Source organism: Peromyscus leucopus, chromosome 5 (genome assembly GCF_004664715.2).
Source record: "Peromyscus leucopus breed LL Stock chromosome 5, UCI_PerLeu_2.1, whole genome shotgun sequence".
NCBI lineage: Eukaryota > Metazoa > Chordata > Mammalia > Rodentia > Cricetidae > Peromyscus > Peromyscus leucopus.
In genome coordinates, this window is record NC_051067.1 from 39885495 (window position 1) to 39908741 (window position 23247).

Genomic DNA, 23247 nt, shown 5'->3' on the forward strand with positions numbered 1-23247 from the left:
TTCTTGTTGGATGACTCTAGTCATATCATAATACCTCTTCCAGCTGCTACCCTTGATTCTCACCTCAGATCCCAGCCAAGAAGCTCACCATAAACTGTTAGTTTAGCAACCCAGATGATATCCACAGGGCAAGTGAGATATCCAATGAAAGTGAGAAAAACACGTGTGAGAAATTTCCTGTGTGTCAGGGATGGTCGAGGAACATTTCTTAGCCCAATGCTGAAGTTCACACTAGATGCTGTGGGAAACAGAGCATATCACAGGGTGGCTTGAGAGCCAGGGGAATCCACAAATGGAGGTCACAGATAAAACTGGAACCACAAGCTGGGAGGAGCCACAGCTGTGTTTACTATATAAACATTTACTATAATAGAAATTGAAGTCAGTATCATCTGGTAAGTAATACAAAAGCACACATTCCAGTGGGTAGGATGCTGTCATCACTTAACATTCAGAAAACTCTTGAGCCTACATGTTCAGGGAGAGTGAGGAAGAGTCGTGAAGTGAAGTAAAGTGAAGCCACCTTAGCAGTTGTGGGGCTTCGGGACCTTTTGGCCCACTCTTACACAGTCTACTCTACTCAGCATTCCCCCTGAGCTGGAAGTGAGATGAAGAAGCTCCAGTAAGACAAGCCCATGGGGAGCTAGCTTGGCTCAGCTGCCCCTGGAATAAATAAGGCTCTGGGCAGGCCTAGGATGGTGGCTGGAGCTTTAGCATCCCAGTGTGCAGGTGAGTGGCAATCCTGACCATCTTGCAGTTCATGTTAGGCGGCTAGAAAGGACTGAAGGTGTCCTAACTCTTGCATAAAGTAGTGTTTGGGATTCAAGGTAATTTAATTGATTGTTGGAATAGTAAGCTGAAAAAAAATTTTAAGTATACTTATCAAGTAATTCAAGACCCCAACCATTTCTGTAAAAGGTCCAAGTATGAAAGTTGGGGAGCAAGCCACAGGAATACCTGGAGGACGAATGTTCCAAGTAGAGAGAATGGGGGAAGCATGAGTGGGTGTGAAAACAAAGAGGCTGGCATGCCCAGAAACTGGAAGTAACTGAGAGGAGAGGGAACCTAGTGAGTTATTTGGTCACTGTCAGATCCAAAGGAAACTCCAATTTCCCAAACCCCAAAGGGCAGTCCAAATACCCAGAAATGAGCTCAGCCTGGATACAGGAGGGTTTCTGTTGGCTAGGTAAAAGCCAGCCTTCCCCAGGAACTGGTGAAACTGGTTCCCATGTGCCAAAAGGAGTCATTTCCCTTACCTTCTGCGTGCTGGCTGCCAAGCTACATTTCAAAGCCCCCACAGCAGTCTCCTGCCCCCCCACCCCCCGCTGCTCACCCTTCTTATATATAACCTTGCTTCTCTCACCATACTCTCTCTCCTCTGTCTCCTGCTGGTCTCCCCTCCTCTCACAGATAGCCCTGGCCATATTCCGTCTGCTGGCCCTGTTCAGTCTACTTCCTTCTTTCTGGACTCTTCCAGATGCCTCTGGCTGTTCTCCCTCTTGTAGATATAATAAAAATCCTTCCTTTTTCACACCGTAGAGAGGTCATGTTGGCAGTTTCTTTCCTGACATATGTGCTGCTGTAGAGACCAGCTTCCAACAACAGCTCAGGAGCTGAAGAGGAGGCATGGAGTTGGCGAATCATCTCTCAGTTGACTTTTTCATCTGAGGGAGTAAGATTTAATTCTCTGGGGCCAGTGATCAGGGCAAAACTTTAATTCTCTGGGGCTGACAGAGAGAGAGAGAGAGAGAGAGAGAGAGAGAGAGAGAGAGAGAGAGAGAGAGAAACACACACACACACACATCTTCAACATGTCAGGGGCTATCTTCTTTATTTCTTTCCTTACCTCTTTTCTGGTTCTGTATTACTTTATTTTTTTCCCTTACAGCTTATATCCCAGCAAAATCTTTCAAGCAGTAAAAAATTACAATGTGGTTACATTCTATTTTTCAACTGAATGATTACAATGAATACAAGCAAAAAACACCATGTCCCTTACATGACTAAACATTTTACCCATTATAGGTGAAAAACTGTTTTTTTCCCAAGGACCCACATACATTCATACCCCAGCAACTTGTTATAGATTAACAAAGTGTAAGCAAGCAAGATATTTTTCTCAGCCAGTTCTCTTACTGGCAGGCTGCATTTTATGGATACAAAGAAAGGATCAATCATTTTATTATTTGCCTCAAAAGGTATTCTTATAAAAAATCTTAAAAGAATGACAAATCTAAGCTTTTATATATGAAAAACAATTAGTCATTTCCACTTTAAATCCTCAGGGTACATACCCACTCATCAACAGCTTTTTTTTTTTTTTTTTTTTTTTTTTTTTTTTTTTTTTTTTTTTTTTTTTTTTAAATTACAGCTTATCAGGAAGCTGAGGGCAGAAATGGGTACAAGGAATTAATCATCACTTTTGATCACCAACTCATCCTAGCAAGAAAGGTTCATCAGCCAGCAATAGCCAGGCTGCCATTGTTGTTTTTGTTTTGTTTTGTTTTTTCCCTTACCTCATGTGTACCTTTATAAACTTTAAATTGTTCCCCAAGATTATATATAACCATTAACAAAGCCATTAACAAAAACATCTTAGCCCAACTTTACTGGCAATCTACGTGTCTAAATTCTTTCTAAGGGTGGTGGCTGAATCATTAATCTGCTCCAGCAGCAATGCTTGGAAAAAGCCAATCACTATTATTCTAAGTAACAACAGTAACACTGCCCAGTGAGGGGCTAGAAGCGGAGAGTTTTCATACAATTCATAGATGATGAGGGACGTGGTGACCATGAAGGCAACAGTCAGAACTATGCTCAGTAACAACATGAGGTCCTCAGGACACCAGTCCTCAGGGCTTTGCCTCTCCAAGGCTCACCTACTGTGTTTGTGCTGGGCCATACTCCTGAGTTCCAAAGCTGCTTGCTGTTCCTCTTGAGTGGCCCCAGAAACTACTTTGTGTTAGGCATTCATCTCCGTACCCACTAGCCATTTGTCTCTGGCTCAGTGTCCCTGGGAAATAATTTTCCAGCAACCCTGACTCCTTGACCCTCCCTCAGAAATGTGCAGCTATGGTCATCTGCTTGTTATGTTGTGACTAACTGCTAATTTTGGCTTTTGTAACCTGCTTATGCAGACATTCCAGGACTATTTTGAGGTTGCCTTGACTGCCTAATCTTGGCAGAGCAGAATAGGCTTCTGTAGCTTGCTTTTGCAGACATTCAAGGACTCCTTATGGTTTTCACCTTTAAAAATGATCTGCCTTGGCACAGCATGTCTCTAGTTTGGCTCAGAGAATGCAGCCCTGAGCAACTTCAGTAGATTTGGCTAATTATAATGTGACTTAAGTCTGTGGTTTCAAACTCTGTAACAGCCTTGAAATTCATCATGCAATCCTTGGCTTCACCAGTGACATGAAAGCTAAGGAGTGGCTGTTGTTGACTTGGGTTTGTAGAAATTAATTCAGAGAGTTGGGCGTGATGGTAGGAGTCTAAAGGATTGCAAATTCCATTCCAATTCCTAGACTACAAAGCAAGTTCAAATAAAGAAATGTAAATATCTATTTTCCAATAGTCTTAGGCTATCCCAGTGAAAGCGTCATTTGACCCCGTCAAAGGATTGCGTCCCACAGGATGAGAAACTCTTCTCGTGAGCAGGGCTTGCATTTCCTCTTCTCTGCCTCTGTCCAGCTGCTACCTTTCTTCAGTCTCGGCTCGGCACCCGCTCCCCACTTCTACACACAGCCTGCAACAGGCCTGGACACCGAGAGGCGTTCGCACATGTCATTTGGTCACTGACTTCTCATGTTCTTTAAAAGAGAGACAGAGACACAGAGAGAGAGAGAGACAGAGAGAGAGACAGAGACAGAAAGAGACAGAGACAGAGAGAGGAAAAACATCTTTTATTCAATCAACTAACGACTTTGACCAAAGAAGATTCCGTTAGTCTTTTGCAGAGGAATGTTCTTAGACATGTGTTGGCAGTCTCCTTTCTTCCAAGATGAACTGTAAGTTTGGCCTGAGGGAGACACCTACTGGCGTCTTCCGGTAAGGAACCGCGCCCGAGCTGCAGCCAATCAGAGGCAGCCTTTCGAAGAGGTTCAGCCAATGGCGCGGCAGATTCGGAGCTCCCACGGCGCTGGCTCCGGAAGCAGGAAGCACGTGCGGCCGCGGGCGGCCGCGGGCGGCCGGCTCTCACCGCGCCAAAGGAACTGTGTTTGCCGCATTGCTAACCATGGAAGAAGGTTGAGCCTGATGTCCCCGTGTCGGAGCTGAGCGTTATAAATGGGTGGCAGGAGGTGAGTGAGGAAATGACAGCTGAGCTGCGGGGGTGAGGGACCTGCCTGGACACGGGACGCTCAGCCGAGGAGCGGAGGGGAACGCACTGTGCGGACCTGAGGAGCTCCGGAAAGCACAGCCGGGCGCAGAGATCTGTCATTCTAAGGATATGGTCAGAACCGAAAGGAGCAAAAAGAGCTGACATTTCTCCGAATCATCTGCTGTAAAGTATCCTAACAGGTTCTAAAAAAGCTGTCTTAAGTCAACATCTGTTGTAAAATATTTTTAAGATCATTTATTACATTCTAAATTATTGGGTGGGGGTGGGGGTGGATGTCAGAGAATCTGTAGTGCAGTCGTTGCCCAAGAATGGACATCTGTATGTAAAGGCCCACAGGTACTAAACTTGACACCTTTCCTGAAGACCTTTGTTGTATTTTTATTTTTTAAAGTGTAAATTGCTTTGACAAGTTGCTCCTAAACAATTAACCCCTTGTCCCCCTTTTTTGTTTGTATGTTTAATTGTTTTGTTTTTCGAGACAAGGTTTCTCTGTGCAGCCCTGGCTGTCCTAGAATTCACTTTGTGGACCTGGTGGACCTTAAACACAGAGGTCTGCCTGCCTCTACCTCTGCTTCCCAGTGCTGAGATTAAAGGCTGTGTGTTTGACTTTTGAGTAATACATTAGCTTGCTCAATTATGGCTTGTCTTTGGGCATTTAGGAAATGCCATGAGAGATGTAAACTTTGTTTTGTTTGTTTTGAAACAGGATCTCTCTGGAGCCCTGGCTGGCTTGTAGCTTTCTGTGTAGACCAGGGAGTCCTCAGACTCAGAGACCCTCCTGCCTCTGCCTCTGCCTGTCCTGTGCAGGGATCTGCTAAGGCTTGACCTACTACCCTTGGAAGAGACATGAACTCTTTAAAGTTGACAAAAAGAGATGAAAAGTTTTAGAAACATAAGAAGGACCATTGTCTGTTTTAAGATCCTCATAATAGAGAAAGCAGTAAATAAGTGTCAGCACACACTTCGAACAGACTCATGCATTTGAGCAGTCTCAAGAATAAAACCTGAAAAGTTAACAACACAAACAGATTTCATTAACTTTTTACATACATTCACCAATATATGAGAATATCTGTGAACTGGAGTTAGAGTTGTGAATTGCCATCATGTGGGTGCTGGGAATTGAACCCTGCTCAACTGGGATCCTTTGGAAGGAATGCCAGTGCTCTTAACCACTGAAACATCTCTCCAGCTCCTGTTATCAAAGTTTAAATGACCAGAGGAGATTTAGTTTTCTATGAGACTGTGTCTATGGTGGTTTTGTTCTTGTAAAGCTTTGGTAGTTAGTACTGATAACTCTTATCGAGAATAGATTAATAACCTAAGAGAAGTCCGCCGATTTGAGTAGAGATTCAATGTCAGTGTGTTAAACTTCAGCCTTTGAAACTTACTATCATATATATGTCGTCTCTGAGTCTTATCATTCAAATACCTTCAATCTTTTACTCAGACCCTCACAACTTGCATGAACTTCCTCCCTTTCCTTTCCATCTGGAAACATCCAACCATTTCAACCTTTATGCACAGACCCTTCATTACTAAAACTCTTTGCATCTTTATATCCATTAAACATTTTATTTATTTATTTATTTATTTTTTATTTTTATTTTTTTGGTTTTTCGAGACAGGGTTTCTCTGTGTAGCTTTGCGCCTTTCCTGGGACTCACTTGGTAGCCCAGGCTGGCCTCGAACTCACAGAGATCCACCTGGCTCTGCCTCCCGAGTGCTGGGATTAAAGGCGTGCGCCACCACCGCCCGGCTAAACATTTTATTTTTTTATTTGCTGTTTTTCCTTAATACCAGGAGACATAGGTACTTGATTATTGAGAACAGTCATTAAAAAGGCAAATCTTTTCATTACTATCCCTTTAAAGGTGCAGGAAGGAGGCAGTTTTTAGGTCAGAAATAATAGCTTGGCAGCTTTGAGTTTGTTTTCCCATTGAAAGCTGTTTGTGTTTACTTATCCCGGTAGGAAGCCTGTTAGCTCTAGGAAAAGGCAAGGCCCGATTTCCACATAGAAACACTCAAAGGCCTAGTCAGAATTATATCCTCATAAGTCAATTAAAGAAATTAAGCCGGGCGGTGGTGGCGCAGGCCTTTAATCCCAGCACTCGGGAGGCAGAGCCAGGCGAATCTCTGTGAGTTCGAGGCCAGCCTGGGCTACCAAGTGAGTTCTAGGAAAGGCGCAAAGCTACACAGAGAAACCCTGTCTCGAAAAAACAAAAAACAAAAAACAAAAAAAAAAAGAAATTAGGTGGTAGCAATCTCTTTACCATCTGCCTTTTTATAGCTTCTTGTAGAAGATTCACAAAGTCCATAAAGGTCTTCTTGTAGGTTTTTGTCTGTCAGTGGAAGAAGACCCCAAGTTGTCTTAAGGTAAAAGATATTTATTCATTTATTTACGTGCTTATTTTAAGCCCTTTGTCAGAGCCTGTGAACCTGTTGAGAGGCTCCACTGATCTGTTTATTAACCAGTTGAGGACTGGAGAGTAATTGAGCCTCACTTTTGAAGTTTTCTTATTTAACAGACTCAGTGAATGGAACTTTTCTTTGAAGTTCTCAACTGTGAATCATCAGAGAGCATTGTGTCTACCAGTGTATCCAAATGTACTGCAAAGACAGAATGTTTTTTAAGGTGGGAGCAGACGTTTTAACTGTGAATGGACTGGTCAGGCATCCTTGGGGGAGGAGCTAATGGAGGCCTGCATGCTGCTATAGCAGGAGCTCGCAGAGCCTCCGAATTGTGTGATAAACATAGGGCATGGGAGAGGGAGACCCCATAACAGTTGTGCATACATGGTGTGCCCAAAGATGAACATTTACAAGCTTGTGTTGATGGTGACTTACTTTTAACTTCTTTAAGTAAAGTTCTTAACCGTTGTGCATGCGTATGAGCATTAAAATCCATTCTCTTCTTGAGGGATGGAGTTTTTTAAATCTGACAAGTTTTCCTCACCTAATTTAGTGTTGTTCTGTTTGAAGAGAAATAGGATAGTTGATTTGTCCATAATTGTTGTGTAACATGTACTAATCCAACCTTGAACTTGTTGATCCAGCCCATCACAGGGGGCCTGCTGGTGGGAGACAAAAGCCTACATGGCCTGAGTTTTAAGCTGCCAGGCTTTTGTCTCAGAACTGGAGGGTGAGGAAGAAGCTAACCATCTTAGAAGTTTGACACCTTTATTACCTAGCCTGCCTCTGCCAGGTTAATGCTGGGATTAAGGGTGTACACCACGATGCTTGGCTATTTTTCTTTAATTTATGTAAATGAATGTCTGCCTTCATGTGTGTCTGTGTACCCCATGCATGCAGCACCCACAGAGGCCAGAAGGAGATGTTGGAGACCCTGAGATTGGAGTTACAGATAGTGGTGAGCCACCATGTAATTGATAGCAATTAAACCTGGGTCCTCTGCAAGAGTAATCAGTGTTCTCAGCTGCTGAGCCATCTCTCCAGTCCCCCAGGGCTGAATCTGGATAAAAGGAAATGACAAACTATTGCATTTGAAAGACACCCCCCCCCTTTTTTTGTGCATCTCACAGATCACAGCTTTTACTCCTCTTGTGTCTGTCTTAGTAATTAGTGCCCCATCTCTTCTTACATGAATCCTTGACTAAACTTAGGGAAGTGAACAGGCAGGTGTTGATGAGAATTGACCTGAACTGAAAATCCTTCTGGAGAAGGAGGCACGAAGATTCCAGATGCAAATCACCAGAGCTCTTTAGTTTGTAGGGCACAGCTAGAGGACTGTGGGGACTTAAGTACCTCCTGACCATTCCATTCACCCCCTAGGCTGAAACTCCTGGCAGATTCCTATGGGTACCTTGCTGCTCAGAAAGATGTGGGTGGCAGTTCTCCAAAACCCTCACCTTGGGTGTCTCTTCACCCTCATGGTCCTGCAGCTGCCCAAGCTGAATACAGGTAAATCTCTCTTCTCTCCTCCCACCCCATCCTGGCTGCTGGGTGGAGCTGTTTCTACCAGTGCAGAGGGCTGCAGCGCTCCTTCCTACCCATCCAGACTGGGATCCAGTGGGTCCATGGGAAGGGAATAATTGGAGTTTGGAAGGGATTGCTTTGGGTTTCCTGTCAATCAGGTCTATCCTATCTCCATACCCTTCCTGATCCTGCTTGGTTCTTTGCAGGTCACTTGGAGGTCCTCGGGCCCTCGCAGCCCATCCTTGCCTTAGTAGGTGAAGACTCAGAGCTGCCTTGTCACCTCTCACCCAGTGTGAGTGCGGAGCAGATGGAGCTGCGCTGGTTCCGGAATACATTCTCGCCTGCGGTGTTGGTCTACCATGAAGGCCGAGAGCTGAAGGAAGAGCAGATGCCTGAGTACCGAGGGCGGGCGATGCTAGTGCAGGACAACATCACTTTGGGGCAGGTTGCTCTGAAGATACACCAGGTCAGGACCTCTGATGAAGGGGTGTATGGGTGCTCCTTTAGAGATAAACAAGCTCATGGAGAAGCCTTCGTCTCTCTGAAAGTAGCTGGTGAGTAGACAGGTTTTGACTTCAGTGACGCAATGATGTGGATGGATATGGTTTTAAAGTGTGAGCATAACAATTATGAGCCTCACAAGTGAGAAAAAAAAAAAAATCTGATGCTGTAGTTTCTGCCCCTTAACTCCTGATTCTCTTGACTCCACCTCCAAGGTTCTGGGCTAACAGACATGTGCCACCACATCTGGCTTCAAACATGCTTCTGTTTAAAAAAAAAAAAAAAAAAACATCCTGGTGAAATCTAGTTCTCAGCCCATAACAGTGAACCCTCTGCACCATCAGCTTATGTGGTCCACCGGCTTTCATGTATGTAGAGAAGAAGCACGATCTTGGCTATTCCATCTAAAAGTGTAGCTTGGGCATGGTGGCACACACCTTTAATCTCAGCACTCGGGAGGCAGAGGCAGGCGGATCTCTGTGAATTTGAGGCCAGCCTGGTCTACAGAGATTTCCGGACAGCTAGGGCTATTATACAGAGAAACCCTGTCTCAAGAAAACAAAAATAAATAAATTAAATAAATAAGCAAATAAACAAATGTCCAGAGACATTTATTATTAAATTATTAGAGACATTATTAAAACTACAGTGGCTCATGTATAAGTTCAACATCCAATTTAAAAAATACTAAAACCTCTTGGCATTTTGACATGAAATATACATTCTCACATAGATTCATAGATTTGGGCAACTGTGGTTCTTTGGGGTCAGACTATAAAATGTTTCTATGCCCTGTAGAGCTATAAGGGAAGAATCCAGCAGAAGAGGAGAACAGGAGGCGTCTCAGTAGTCATTTGAATGTGAGGTACAGGCTGAGGTTGCAGTCCTTAAAGAGATCCCTGACAGCATCGCAGCATGGAAACACTGCGGTCCTCCACCTGACTGTCTCCATGGAAACAGTCTTCTGTCCAGTCCTGCCTGTCCACGGGGAGCCGGCTGTGTCTGCTCCTCTCCTAGACCTCTCTTCCAAGAAGAGGGCTCCACTGTCACTGCGGGAGCTTCCAGACGCAGCTGGATCTTGGCCACCTCTAGGCCACCAGTCTTGCAATTTTTTCATCTTAAAGGAGCACTCTTTCCTTTTCTTCCTTCCTTCCTCCCTCCCTCCCTCCCTCCCTCCCTCCCTCCCTCCCTCCCTCCCTTCCTTCCTTCCTTCCTTCATTTGTTTTATAGCCCTAGGCTGACTCAGAACTCACCATCTCCCTTATGAAGGTTTCCAGTGTTGGGATTACAGGCCTATAATTTCAGATGCCATCTTTCTGAAGAGGTCTGTCATGTGTCATTTCATTGATCCCTAGTCATCTTTGGAGTGAAGTGTTGAGGATTTCTGGTCCTCTTGTCCCCCAGTTTCTGTGTCTCCCTACAAATACTACAGTTCTATGATATAAGCCCCCAAAGAATAACCACCACCAATTAAGGCCAGTTTCTCTCTAACAGCTATGGGTTCTGACCCTCACATTAGTATGAAAATTAAAGAGAATGGAGAGATGGAGCTGGAGTGCACCTCCTCAGGATGGTACCCAGAGCCTCAGGTGTTGTGGAGAACTGCCAACAGAAAGAAGTTACAATCCATTTCAGAGTCCAGGAATCGTGATGAGGAAGGCCTGTTCACTGTGGCAGCTTCAGTGATCATCACAGACAGCTCCATAGAGAGTGTGTCCTGCTGCATCCAGAATCTCCTCCTTGGCCAGGAGAAGGAAGTAGAGATCTCTGTACCAGGTCAGTGGAACTAGTGCTGGGTTCTCATGTTGACAGACACCCAGGGCAATATAATAATCGTACCACTTGGTAGTCAGAGACAGGCAGATCCCTGTGAATTCAAGGCCAGTCTGGTCTCCATTGCAAGTTGTAGGCCAGTGATGGTTGCATAGGGAAATTCTCTCCCTCTCAAGAAAAAAAGTTTGTGTGTGTGTGTGTGTGTGTGTGTGTGTGTGTGTGTATTTGCACATGTGTGTATGCATGCATGCCACATTGTGTGTGAGGTCAGAGGACAACTTATGGGAGCTGGTTTCCTTTTTCTACTGTGTTGTTCCCAGGGATTGAACTCAGTTTATCAGGCTCAGCATCAAGCACCTTTACCCACTGAACCATCGCACCAGCCCAAGATTCTGGCTTTCTGTGCTTAGGGAATAACCATTGACAGAGAGATCCCTTGGATTCTGTATCTGTAGATTCAACCAGTGGGGTAGAGAGCATTCAGCAGAAAATACGCACCTATACTAAACATGCACAGCCTTGGTTCTTGCTGGTCCTGAAACAGTGTAGCACAACAGCTGTTTCAATAGCATTTCCCTTATATTGGGATTTTGAATTAATCCAGAGATGATTTGAAACATAAAGGAGGATAGGCATGGGTTACTGGGAGATATGCATCTTCAGACTTTGATATTCAAGGGGATCCTGGAGCCCTCCCCCACTGACACCAGGGACACCTGCATCTTTACTAGTAAACTTGGTTGGTGGCTGTCGTCCACTTTTGATGCAGAGACTTTCTTGAAGTAGCCGGAAATTTTACATTTACTAATTTTGCATTTAGCCATCAACTCTCACTGTCTTAGAACTTTGTCCGAGTTCTCAGGACTTCCAGAGCCCAGTCGTTGCATGTATTCCTGGATTCTGCCTCTGGTCTGTGGAACAGCATCTCCTATCTGATCATCTGTGTGCTTGGACCTCTCCGTCTTTGCTTCCGAGTTATCTCTTATTCCTTAGTTTCTCCTTCTACCCTTGGAATCTTCATTCACCTTCTTTCATAGAGTAGAAATCACTTCATGTTCTTTCTTTCTTTCTTTCTTTTTTCTTTTCTCACTGCTCGATCCGAACATAATGCCTTGTGCATGTTAGGCAAGTGCTTCTCCACTAATGTACACCCCAGAACCTTGCTATCTGTTTGTTTTTCTTGATACAGGGTCTGACAGAACCTAGGAAAATTATTTACAAGATTTTTTTGTTGTTGTTGTTGTTATGGGGTTTGGAAAGGTGTTGCTTGTTTTTGTTATTGTTTGTTTGGTTAGTTTGGTTTGGTTTTGGCTTTGGTTTTTCGAGACAGGGTTTCCCTGTGAGCCCTGGCTGTCCTGGAACTCACTCAGTAGACCAGGCTAGCTTCAAACTCAGAGATCTGCCTGACTCTGGCTCTCCAGTGCTGTGATTAAAGGCGTGCACCACAACCCAACAAGATATTTTGGTTTATGGTAGTAGGACATATCCTAGAAGAGCTATACAAGGCCAGGTGTGTGGAAGTGCACACCCTAGGCATTAATGTGTATTCACCAAGGACCTTTTTTGTTCCTGTGGAGGATGCAAGAAGAGATTTTAAGAGGTTTATGGAAATGGCAGCAGAGACCAAATAGATACTTATTACATTGCATGCATCAGCTCCATCTTTTTTTTTTCTTTTCTTTCTAATTTATTTATTTTTACTTTATGTGCATTGGTGTTTTGCCTGCATGTATATCTATGTGAGAGTGTCAGATCTTGGAGTTATAGACAATTGTGAGCTGTCATGTGGATGCTGGGAATTGAACCCCGGTCCACTGGAAGAACAGCCAGTGCTCTCAACTGCTGAGCCCTCTCTCCGCCCTCCCCTCCCTCTTCTGGAGACCATCATTGGGGTTTACCTTTGCATTCTTGAGGGATCTCCTGGTAATCTGCACATACAGTCTGAACATTTTATCTTCTGTCACATTCTATTCTTCAGTGATTTTTTTTTCATTGTTAAATCTATTTTTGTCTTTTGTTTTTGAAATGGGCTGTCATTCGGTCTCAAAAGCAGGCTGATTTTCCTGATACTGAGGCCACCAGTTCAGTCATGCTCTGTGATATTCAGAGGTGCTATTTCTCCTCTATACTTAGCAGTTTTATGAGACTTTTGACATCACCCTTAACCAAAAACAAAACAAAGCAAAAATGTCTTTTTCCTTTGAGATAAGATCTCCTGAATCTCATGCTACTTTGGAATTTATGGCAGTCCTGCTTCAACCTTCCAAATGATGGATTATAGGCATATGCCAGCACTCCTAGTTACTTTTAAATTTTGTATTTAATTTTACAGGGTTTCACGTTGTAGCCCAGGATAGCCTCAAACTCACAGCTCGGCCACAGCTGCTGAGTAGTGGGAGTCCTAAGTGTGTATCCCATGCCCATTCAAAATTCCTTTTTAAAAGAACAGATAGTTCTTACCTTAAAGGGCTCTTATATGTTGCCTTTTCTGTTTTTCTACTTCCTCCCACCTGGAATCAAAGTATCTCTGAAAATGTGGGGGTGTAATTATAGCCAGTGTCACTGACAAAAGAAGGCTTGGCTGGAGTAAGACATGGTGTACACAGTGAGGTAGTCCACCATCACCACCCCAGGCCCTGAGGGTCCTAAGCTAGTGACTTCTCCAGGGATGTCAGCAAACACTCCTCTTCTCAGTTGTTACAGGACTGTCCTCCTTAGTCTGGATTGTCATAGCAGCATTCCTGGGGTTTGTGGTATATTTGGCTTGGACGCTATACAGGACAAGAAAGAGGAAGAAACATGGCACAGCTGGTCCTCTAGGTAAGTCATAGAAAATGAGGTTACTTATGGATGGTGGTACCAAACAAGGGATCCATCTTGAGGGGTGGGCAGATTTTCTGACCTATAGAGAGGTTGCGGTTCCCTTGAGCCTATTATTTCAGAGTTTCCATAGTAGGAAGCAAATATAGACACATGAAATACCAAATGTTCAGAGCTCAGAAGAGGAGTGGCATTAGATCTGAATGGAGTCTGGCTCCTTAAACCTTGAAACCCAGGAGGTCACACCTCCAGTTCACACTCCTGAGTGATTAAATTCTAGGAGGGAAACCAGATGTACTGGTGGTTGGCTTGCATAAGGAGAATGTGATAGAGAATGCATTAAACACGGGAATCCTGTGTGCGGGTTCTAGACTGTAGAGCTATCTAAATAAGTACTGGATTGTTCAGACTCTTGGCTGAGGTTCTGTCTGAAATGGTCTTGTGTGGCACTCTTCCTGGGGAGATAGGAGCAGACATCTATTCACCCCAGACAGAGATCCAAGGAGGGAGCAAAGTACAGATACATTTAAAGTCCAACTCGGTGAACCAGTGACTTTTGTTAGGGTTTGTGCTGAACAGTTTTATGTCAGCTTGACACAAGCTAAAGTCATCTGAGAGGAGGGAGCCTCGATTGAGAGAGTGCCTTTGTAAGATCTGGCTGTAGGCAAGCCTGTAAGAGACTTTTTAAATTAGTGATTGCTGTAGGAAGACTCAGCCCATGTGGGTGCTGCCCTCCCTAGGCTGGTGGTTCTGGGTTCTATGTGAAAGCAGGCTGAGAAGACCATGAGTAGCAAGCCTGTAAGCAGCACTCTGTCATGGCCCTTGCATCAGCTCCTGCCTCCAGGTTCTAGCCCTGTTTGAATTCCTGTCCTGACTTCCTTTGGTGATGAACTGTAATATGGAAGCATAAGCCAGATAGACCCGATCCTCTCAAGTTGCTTTTATCACAGCGTTTCATCACATCAATAGTAACTAAGACAGGGTTACTTTTAGCAACAAAGTGAAGGGTTACTTATAGTAGCAGAAATGACTCAAAGACAGCTATATCACCAAGGCCAACATGGGTGACAGCTCATGAAAGCTGGAAACCTATAGCACACTACAAAGCCTGTAGAAATCTCAGCAGGATGGAGAGTATTCTGTCCAGGTAACACAACTGGTCTAAGCCTCTTGCAGGCAGCTCTCCTGAGTACTGCCTCTTCCAGCCAGTCAGCTGGCCTCTGCTTCTAAGGCAGTTCAGCTTGTCTGAGAATGTCTTTCAGCAATCCATACTGTGTGTGTGTGTGTGTGTGTGTGTTTGTGTGTTGGGGGATTTCTTTCTGTAATCTGTGAATATATGCTGTTCCCATTGGTTAATAGGTAAGCTACTTTGGCCTATGGCAAGGCAGCTTAGAGGCAGTTGGGAAATCCAAGGAGAGAAACAGGAAAGAGAAAGGTGAAGTCTGGGGGGAATGCCAGCCTGCCACCCAAAGAGCAACATGCCTACAGATCGGTAAAGCCACAGAACATGTGGCAAAACATAGATTAATAGAAATGGGTTAATTTAAGATATAAGAGCTAACTAGCAAGAGGTCTGCCATAGGCCATACAGTTTGTAAATAATATTAAGCCTCTGAGTGATTATTTTATAAGTGGCTTTGAGACTGCGGGGCTGGGCAGAACTGGAGAAACTTCCAGGTACATATATGCTTATGACGGGAGGGGCCTAGTGTATCTGGTCAGTTTCAGGAACTTCCTGAAGCTATTGAGTTATTTCCCAGATTTAACAAGTTTCCCTGCAGGATGAACTGACTGCTGACTAACAAGGATTTTCTTAGGAACAAAGACTTTTCTTGTCTTTTTATGGCTGGTGTTAATCAGATACAGTTGTAGCTGTCTTGTCTGATTCTGGCTTTCATTTTTCTATGTCCTAAGTTTTCTGTCTTTAGGAGGCCTTTGTGGTATATTTGCTCAATTTATAGAAAAACTCCTAAACATTTCATTTGTTTCCATTTTCTTTTGTTGTACTGTTCACAAAATATTTTCTCCCTAACATGGTGGTGACTTCTGGTTTTGTTTTTGTTTTTTAGAATGGAGATTGGCACGGTTACATGCAGGTCAGTCTACTTGCTGCTTCTCTGGGTTCAGAGCTCTAACCTCCAGTATTGTTACTTTTCTTCCTTCCTTCCTTCCTTCCTTCCTTCCTTCCTTCCTTCCTTCCTTCCTTCCTTCCTTCCTTCCTTCTTTCCTTCCTTCCTTCCTTTCTTTCTTTCTTTCCTTCTTTTCTTTCTTTCTTTTTCTTTTGTTTGTTTGTTTGTTTTATTTTCAATACAGAGTTTCTCTGTGTAGCTGTGGCTGTCCTGGACCGCACACTGTAGACCGGGCTGGCCTCTGCTTCCCGAGTGCTGGGATTAGAGATGGGCCTGGGAGCCCCCAGCTATGTTGTTTCTTTTCTATTCCTGTGATAAAAACATCTTGACAAGGCAGCTATTTGAAGGAAGGGTACGGTCCAGGCTCACACTTCCAGAGGGATAAGAATCCATCACCATCGTGGCAGGGGGCGTGGCAGTTAGCCAGGCCGGCGCTGGGGCAGCAGCTGAGAGTATACCTCCTGAACCCCAGCAGGAAGCGGGAAGCACACTGGGAAGGGGACTGGCCTTGGGAAGCCTAAAGCCCATGCCTGGTGACACACCTCCTCCCACCAGGCCACACCTCCTAACCCACCCCAAACAGTTCTACCAGCTGGGGACCAAGTGTTCAAAACCAGGTGTGAACCTGTGAGGGCCACTGTCATTTAAACAAGCACACCTCCCAAGAACCCAAAGACCAAGAATAAAGAGAAGGGAAGCTATTGATAAGCTTTTAGTAGTGAGCACGAAGAGATTTTTAATTGTGGGGGAAAGCCTGATCTTTCTTTCCTTGGGACTCTAAAGGGCCTTGAAGAATGGCCCAGACCAGCTCCCTGTGACAGGGTGATGGAAGGCACAGCGAACCCTGGATGCTGTTATCTTTGACATTACCTGTGGCTGCTGATGAGAGGATAGAAGCTATGAGCAGGCATCTCTTCCCTGAGGGTACCTGTCAGCTTCTAGAACACTCCTGCATATCTTTAGAGAAGGAGGGGTAGGCCATGCTCCGTCTGGCATTCACTGATGCACTTTCTCTTTGCTTTTAGTTGGTGTGACCCTGGATGAGAACACGGCCCACCCCCACCTTGTCGTGAGCAACGATTCAAAATCCATTTACCTAGCAGACTCCCGTCAGACATTGCCTGATACACCAGAGAGATTTGACACCTGGCCCTGTGTGTTAGGCCGTGAGACCTTTAACACAGGGAGACATTACTGGGAGGTGGAGGTGGCAGGTAGGACTGACTGGCTGGTGGGGGTGTGTAGGGAGGATGTCCTGAAGAAAGGATTCATCCTCATGTCTCCCAGGAACGGTTTCTGGGTCATGGAGTTGTCTCAAGAGGAGTACTGGGCTCTGAAACCCCCTCGGGTCCTTCTCTCTCTGCCAGAAGCTCCTGGTCAGATTGGGATTTTCCTGGACTACAATTTAGGAATCGTCTCCTTCTACAATACCAGTAATGAATCCCATATATATACTTTCCAAGAAGGTCCTTTTTCTGGCCCTGTCCGTCCTTTATTCTGTTTGTGGTCTTGTGGTGGGAGTCCCCTGACCATACGTCCAGTGGCTGCTCAGTCTGAAGCGCCCTGAGTAGTGGTTGACGACACAGGCCATCATCCCCTTAAGCAGCCTTATCCTCTCCTGTCGCCTTCTCCTGAGGCTAAGGCTGTCACTTGTCATCTAGTCCCTCAGTGACTTCTTTTGGACGGAAACGGGGGGAAAATGGATTGGCAGATTGTGGGTGACTTCGTAGTGAGCTTTAGACCAGCAGTACTTCAGGAGTTTGGGAACACAGTCTGAGGACACCGTGATAAGTAAGTTAGTAAGAGTGTGGCAGGAAACAGCTTCTTGTCCTGGAGAAGAGAGAGGTCACAGAATGACCGCAGGGAAAGCCACAGGCAGGGCCCAGACAGTGCGGTGAAAGTCGACCAAGGGTTCATTGAGACGGCACCTGGGAGATCTGCGGATGAATGCTCTTGTCTTGAGTTCCACATCCAACAAGGTAGCAGACTCCAGCTCTCCTCTAGGTTCTGTTGGACAGGCTAACAGAAGGAGATTGCAAAATTCAGGAGGGCTTTTCCCCTGCCACCGCCGAATCGCGCGGAGGCAGAGGCTTGGGTGCGTTCAAGATTCGGCCTCACCCATAATCCACTGCCATGGCCGAGGAAGGCATTGCTGCTGGAGGTGTAATGGACATCAATACTGCTGCTCTACAAGAGGTGCTGAAGACCGCCCTCATCCACGATGGCCTACCACGTGGCATCCGAGAAGCTGCCAAAGCCTTCGCCAAGCGCCAAGCCGGTCTCTGTGTGCTCGCATCCCATTGTGATGAGCCTATGTACGTCAAGTTGGAGGAGGCACTTCGTGCTGAGCACCAGATCAACCTAATTAAGGTTGATGGACAAGAAACGAGGGGAATGGGTAGGCCTCTGTAAAACTGATAGAGAGGGGAAGCCATGGAGGGTGGTTGGTTGAGTTGTGTAGTGGTTAAGGACTACAGCAAAGAATCTCAGGCCAAGGATGTCATTGAAGAGTACATCAAATGCAAGAAATGAAGAAATAAAAATTTTGGCTCAAATAAATAAATAAATAAGAAGAAAAGAAAAAGAAAAATTCAGGAGGGGAAAGGTCTCCAGCATGGCAGTTGTGCAGGCGAGTTTATGTCAACTTGACACAAGCTAGAGTCACTGGAATGGAGAGGGTGTCAACTGAGAAAATACTTCTGTAAGACTGGCCAGCCCATAAGGCATTTTTTAAATGCATGATTGATGTGGAAGGGCTGGGTCCATTGTGGGTGGGGCCACCCCTGGGCTGGTGGTTCTGGGTTCTGTAAGAACGGCTGAGCAAGATGCAGGAAACAGCCAGTAAGTAGCACTGCTCCACGGCGCCAGCGTCAGCTCCCGCCTCCGGGTCCCTGCCCCGTGTGAGTTCCTGTCCTGGCTTTCTTCAGTTGCTGAACTACAGTGTAGAAGTGTAAGCCAAATAAATCATCCCTCCCCAACTTGCTTTTTGTTCATGGGGTTTCATCCCAGCAGTAGTAACCCTGACTACGACGGCGGCAGTTGAGACGTTCTGGTTAGGACACCAGCGTTTTTGTGTTAGTGCCTTCCCCATGGTCCTAACCAGCCCCTGTGTGTTCAACTTTAGGTCGGTGGCTCCAAAAAGTGCTTCTGTCTTGTCCCCCACTCTCACTTTGGAGATACTATTTGGTGAGCCTCCGCTTCCTGTTTCCCAGGCACCACCAGCTGCCTCTCCCCACCGTTATCTACAGACAGTTCCGTGCTAACTACTGTCCTCCATGCCCAGTCACTCTTCGCCAGTACAGCATCTCTTCTGTTTACAGACCGTCTGTGTCATGAGAACTAGCTCGTGCTTTTGGCTAATCCTGGAATGAACTTTACTCACACTCCATTTCTCCCCACGTCCGTGTTTAATGCCATGAAGGGAGAGAGATTTAAGTGCATAATACTGTCGGCGAATTTCTAAATGGTCTTATTAAATAAAGAACACCGAGCCAAACGTAGGGGTGAAGGCCTTAGAGAGATCAGGGAAATAGGGAGAGCCACCAGCCAACCTTACCTCACCAACTCTGCAGCTTCCAAAGAGAGTGACTTCCTGTCTACCCAGGCTTATATGTCTTGCTCTTCTGCTATCTGATTTGCTCTCTGTCTAACTACATCACTTCTTCTTCCTGGCCAGCTGTATCACTTCCTGTCTGTACAAGCCTCCAGAACTCTATGGTTGGTACTGTGATTAAAAGTGTGTGTCCCCATGCTTGGCTCTGTTTCCAGTGTGGCCTTGAACACACAGAGACCCTGCCTGCTCGGTGATAGAATTAAGGGCCACTGCTGCCTCACTTCTTTGTTTACTTAAAATGCCTTGCTATTTCCTCTGATCTCCAGGCAAACTATGTTTATTAAAGCACAAATAAAATAACACCACATTTCAGCACAAATAAAATATCACCACATAATACACCAAGAGCTGGGCCCAACCTCAGAGAAATACAGGGGTTGTCTTTTCACGTGACTCATTTTAGAGATAAACAGCCCATGGATAATGAAAACGCTCAGGCCAAAGCACACAGTAAGTGTTATGGTTTGAATGCGAGCCATCCCTGACAGGCTCCATGGCTGAGGCTCGTCCCCAGCTGGAGCTGCTCTTCTGGGAGGTTGCACAACCTAACTAGAGGGTGTAGTTTACCGGGCGTGAGTCTTGAGGATTAAACAGACCCTGCTTTCTGATCCACCAAGCTCTGGGCCCCACACTCCCACTGCCACCAGAGACAAGTCACAGACCAGCTGCTGTCTCCCCAGTCACAGTCGCCTGTCCCCTCTACCACCATGAGCCAAAGCAAACTCTCCCTCCCCGAAGTTGCTTCTTGGAGGTATTTTATCACAGCAGGTGACAGGGCCGGAAGCAGAGGGCGTCCCCGCCATCCTTCTGTGCACTGGTGAAGGTATGATCGAGAGTAAGGCGAGGTGAACTTGGGGCCAGACAGTAAGAAGGATGTTTAAGGGAAACCCACAAGGCTATCCTCACTGGCGGGCTGAATTTGGAGGAACTGAAGTCGCGCCATCTTGTCCTGACTCATTTGTGTCTCTTAGACATTTCTCAGCTCTCAGTGCCCCAACAGCCACGTCAGCATTGGCAGCTCATTTGGGATTTCGATGACCCTGACCATGGCCCAGATGTCTTGACCAAAATAATTAATGTTCTTACAGACTAAACAGAAACTAAAATAACTGAAAAGGGTAAAAATCAAATTGTCTGTTGTCTGGAATAACGACTATGTTCTGCCAAAACAAACACTACATGGTTACATAGTTACTCTGGTCTCACCTAACATTGATGTGATTGTGGTGTTGTTGTTGTTGTTGTTTGTTTGTTTTTTAACTTTAAAAACACTACCCCTGAGCTTCAGCACCAAGAGTCTTTCTTTGGTGTTAGCCTTCCAAAAATAAAGAACTCAGTTTAACCTTATATGTGCATGGTGGTCTATGACTTTCTCACCTATCCTGTAACAGAGTCTCGTGAATTAGACAGTACTTGGGGGACCATCTTGTTGTACAGCTAGATAACATCTGAGATTTCTAAGGGAAAGTTCTCTTCCTTCATCATTTCATAGTATTTCCTGAAGCAAAGCGCTTTTCCCTCTCTGCCTACACCTTTCCGTGGAAAACTATAACTCCACTACCGTTTTTCTGCTAAGGTGGATGACCAGCTGTGCCCAGATCAACCCTTACATCTCAGGCTGCGGAGTTTGGGTGGCTTAAGGCCATACTGTAGAATTGATCTCAGCCAAAGAAAGCCTCCCTGCCCAAGATATTTCTACCTCTGCATGGGGTTTGTGGGGGTCTCTGGAACCACAACAGCCAGCAATGTAGTGAAGGGAGGCAAGAAGGTAGTTTGGTTCAACTCGACCCAGTAACCAGTGTTGGTTCAAACTTCGGGAGTCTGACCCTGAGTAGTTGACCTTAGACATGTTTGTGCACGGTAGGATTTGCTGAAAGTTTCCTCACGATAATTAACTCAACCCGCTGTGTGCAATAATACTTAAAACATCAAACTCTTTGTAAAGTACACGTGACACTTCCATATAGATTGTCATATAAGGGTCTGGGGGGCATCTTTCGTGGTCTCTTTGGTCACCAGGCTACTAACCACAGCTGCTCCATGCTTTCTGGATGGAACACAGGTTATGCATCCCCCCCTTTGAAGGGACAACCCTGTGTGTTTAACATTACTGGATCCCCTGTTGCTTAGCTGTGAATGCATGAACCTCCGTACCTGGGGGGGGGGGGGGCGCATACAAGGACTGGTCAGTATGTATGTATAGAAGTCTGTGGCTTGTGCCCAAGATCGGTAATTCTAGAAGGCCATCCTACTTTCAGAGCTCACTGTGGGCATGGCAAAGGCCTCTGCTGACTATTACATTCCAGCACTTCTGTCTGCCTCAACTTCCCCAACAGTGATTCACAGGCATTCCCCAGTAACTGTATTACACTCTTCCTCTGGGACATCAGAGACGTGGCTTCTTAAAAGCATGTGTCAGTCCAAGACAATTTCAGAGGATCCATGAAGTCAGAACTCTTCAATGCTACTAAAAGCAATGTTCATATTTTTGCACGTTACATGTAGACTCAGAGTTTCCTAGGTGTTAAGTGATGCGTGATGACAGTGTCCTATCCACTGGAAAGTGTGCTTTTGTGTTACTATGCTTAAAATGTTCTTGACTTCAGTTCCTATTATATTAAATGCTGACAGATACAACTCACATACAAATTCTTCAGGGTCCTCAGTTATTTTCAAGAGTTCAAATAGTTTATGAGATGAAAGCATTTAAAAACTTATGCTTGAAGCAAACACCATGTATAAGCAGGTCTATGCCAGAAGAGAAAGGTAAGGCAAGTTTGTTCATTGCCATGCTGGGGATTAAACCCAGGGCCTTGGTCATGCTAGGCAAGTACCCTTCTCCTGAAGTACTAGCCTCAAAGCTAAGGTTTTATTTCATTTATTTTTTTATTATTATTTCAGACCTTTATTAGCTTTCAGTTTATTAACTTTTTTAAAAAATAACATCTTTAACTTTTATTACAAATTTTAAAAAAGAAGTTTAAAAAAAAATCTCAACTTGACTAGGTATTAAACAATTTTGAAACTTTTAAAGGTGGCTGGGTGGTGGTGTCACATGCCTTTAACCCCAGCACTTGGGAGGCAGAGGCAGGTGGATCTCAGAGTTAGAGACTAGCCTGGTCTACAGAGCAAGTTCCAGGACAACCAAGCCTGCACGGAGAGACCCTGTCTTGAAAAAAGATAAATGAAAAACAAAAAAAACAAACAAACAAAAAAAAAAAACAGAAAACAAAGGAAGTTTTTAAAAGTGTATTTGAGAAAAAAACAGGCTTAAAAGAAATATTACCCCAAAGATACATCTTTAGGTAAAAAATAACAAAACCCTATGGTGCATAAACAGTGCTGATAGTTATCTGGCCAATGGAAAAATGGTCTTCAGCTCCAATCTTCCTTCTTTTCTTATTGCTGGAATTTTGTTTCTGGGATTCTAGGAGGCCATGTACTGTTGTGTACATACTCCGAGGAGACCTGGAGGTGGCACTAAACTCTCATGGGAGCTAATCACAAGGTCCTGTGCAACCTGATCCTTGCAGGTCCTGTTCGTCTGGTCTTCTTGACTTCCAGAACTCAGCAACCCCACAGCCCCAGTGGGCTTCCCATCATAGTCATGCCAAAAGAAAAGACTTCTTTCAGCTGCGCAACACACACACACACACACACACACACACACACACACACACACACACACACACACACACACACCCCTACCTCAGATCCCAACCAGCATCTCTCAGTAAATTGTTGTTTAGCAACTCAGGTGGTAGCCAGGGCAGGTTGCAGCCTCCAGGATCTTAGCCAAGGAAAGCCGGGGTGGGGAGAAGGCGTACCACTCCTCCCAATACCATGGTAAGCCTCTCACCACAGAAGTTTATTCTTGCCAGCTGGGAATTCCAGCACCGTTAACACTGGCAGCTAAGGATGTCTACACAGAGACCATATTTCCTTTGTATAGAGGTGTTTCAAGTTAGAATGACAAAATAGCCTGTATCATGCTCAGACCTCAGCATATTGGCTTTCCAACTGTAAATCTACACTTTTCTAAGAATCTCACAAGAAACACATCTACATTAATGGGCATGTCTTTGGCTCCTTGTTCAAACCTTGTGGCCCATGGTTTTACCTTGTCAGGTGGAAAT

The 23247-nt window shown here is 45.1% G+C and overlaps 1 protein-coding gene and 1 pseudogene across 2 annotated transcripts; both read left to right on the plus strand.

Annotated features, from left to right (window-relative positions):
• The first annotated feature begins 4147 nt into the window (after positions 1–4147).
• LOC114700208 (butyrophilin subfamily 1 member A1-like) lies at positions 4148–17095 on the plus strand. 2 transcript variants are annotated; one of them, XM_028879763.2, is made up of 7 exons: positions 4148–4298; positions 8132–8260; positions 8482–8829; positions 10271–10552; positions 13244–13369; positions 15439–15465; positions 16524–17095. In XM_028879763.2, exons 2-7 carry the CDS (start codon positions 8155–8157, stop codon positions 17063–17065), a joined length of 1431 nt encoding a protein of 476 aa, XP_028735596.1. In that variant the 5' UTR covers positions 4148–4298; positions 8132–8154; the 3' UTR covers positions 17066–17095. The 2 variants fall into 2 exon arrangements, with proteins under 2 accessions (XP_028735596.1, XP_028735606.1); XM_028879773.2 differs by lacking the exon at positions 13244–13369.
• A 510-nt stretch (positions 17096–17605) lies between these two features.
• Positions 17606–19082, plus strand: LOC114700514 (annotated as a pseudogene).
• The last annotated feature ends 4165 nt before the right edge of the window (positions 19083–23247 follow it).

Coding starts and splice junctions, on each gene's coding strand:
- LOC114700208 (XM_028879763.2), top strand. CDS start 8,155: ATGGGTACCTTGCTGCTCAGAAAGATGTGGGTGGCAGTTCTCCAAAAC. Junction 8,830..10,270: donor CGTCTCTCTGAAAGTAGCTG/GTGAGTAGACAG, acceptor TCTCTCTAACAG/CTATGGGTTCTGACCCTCAC. Junction 15,466..16,523: donor ATTGGCACGGTTACATGCAG/GTCAGTCTACTT, acceptor CTTTGCTTTTAG/TTGGTGTGACCCTGGATGAG.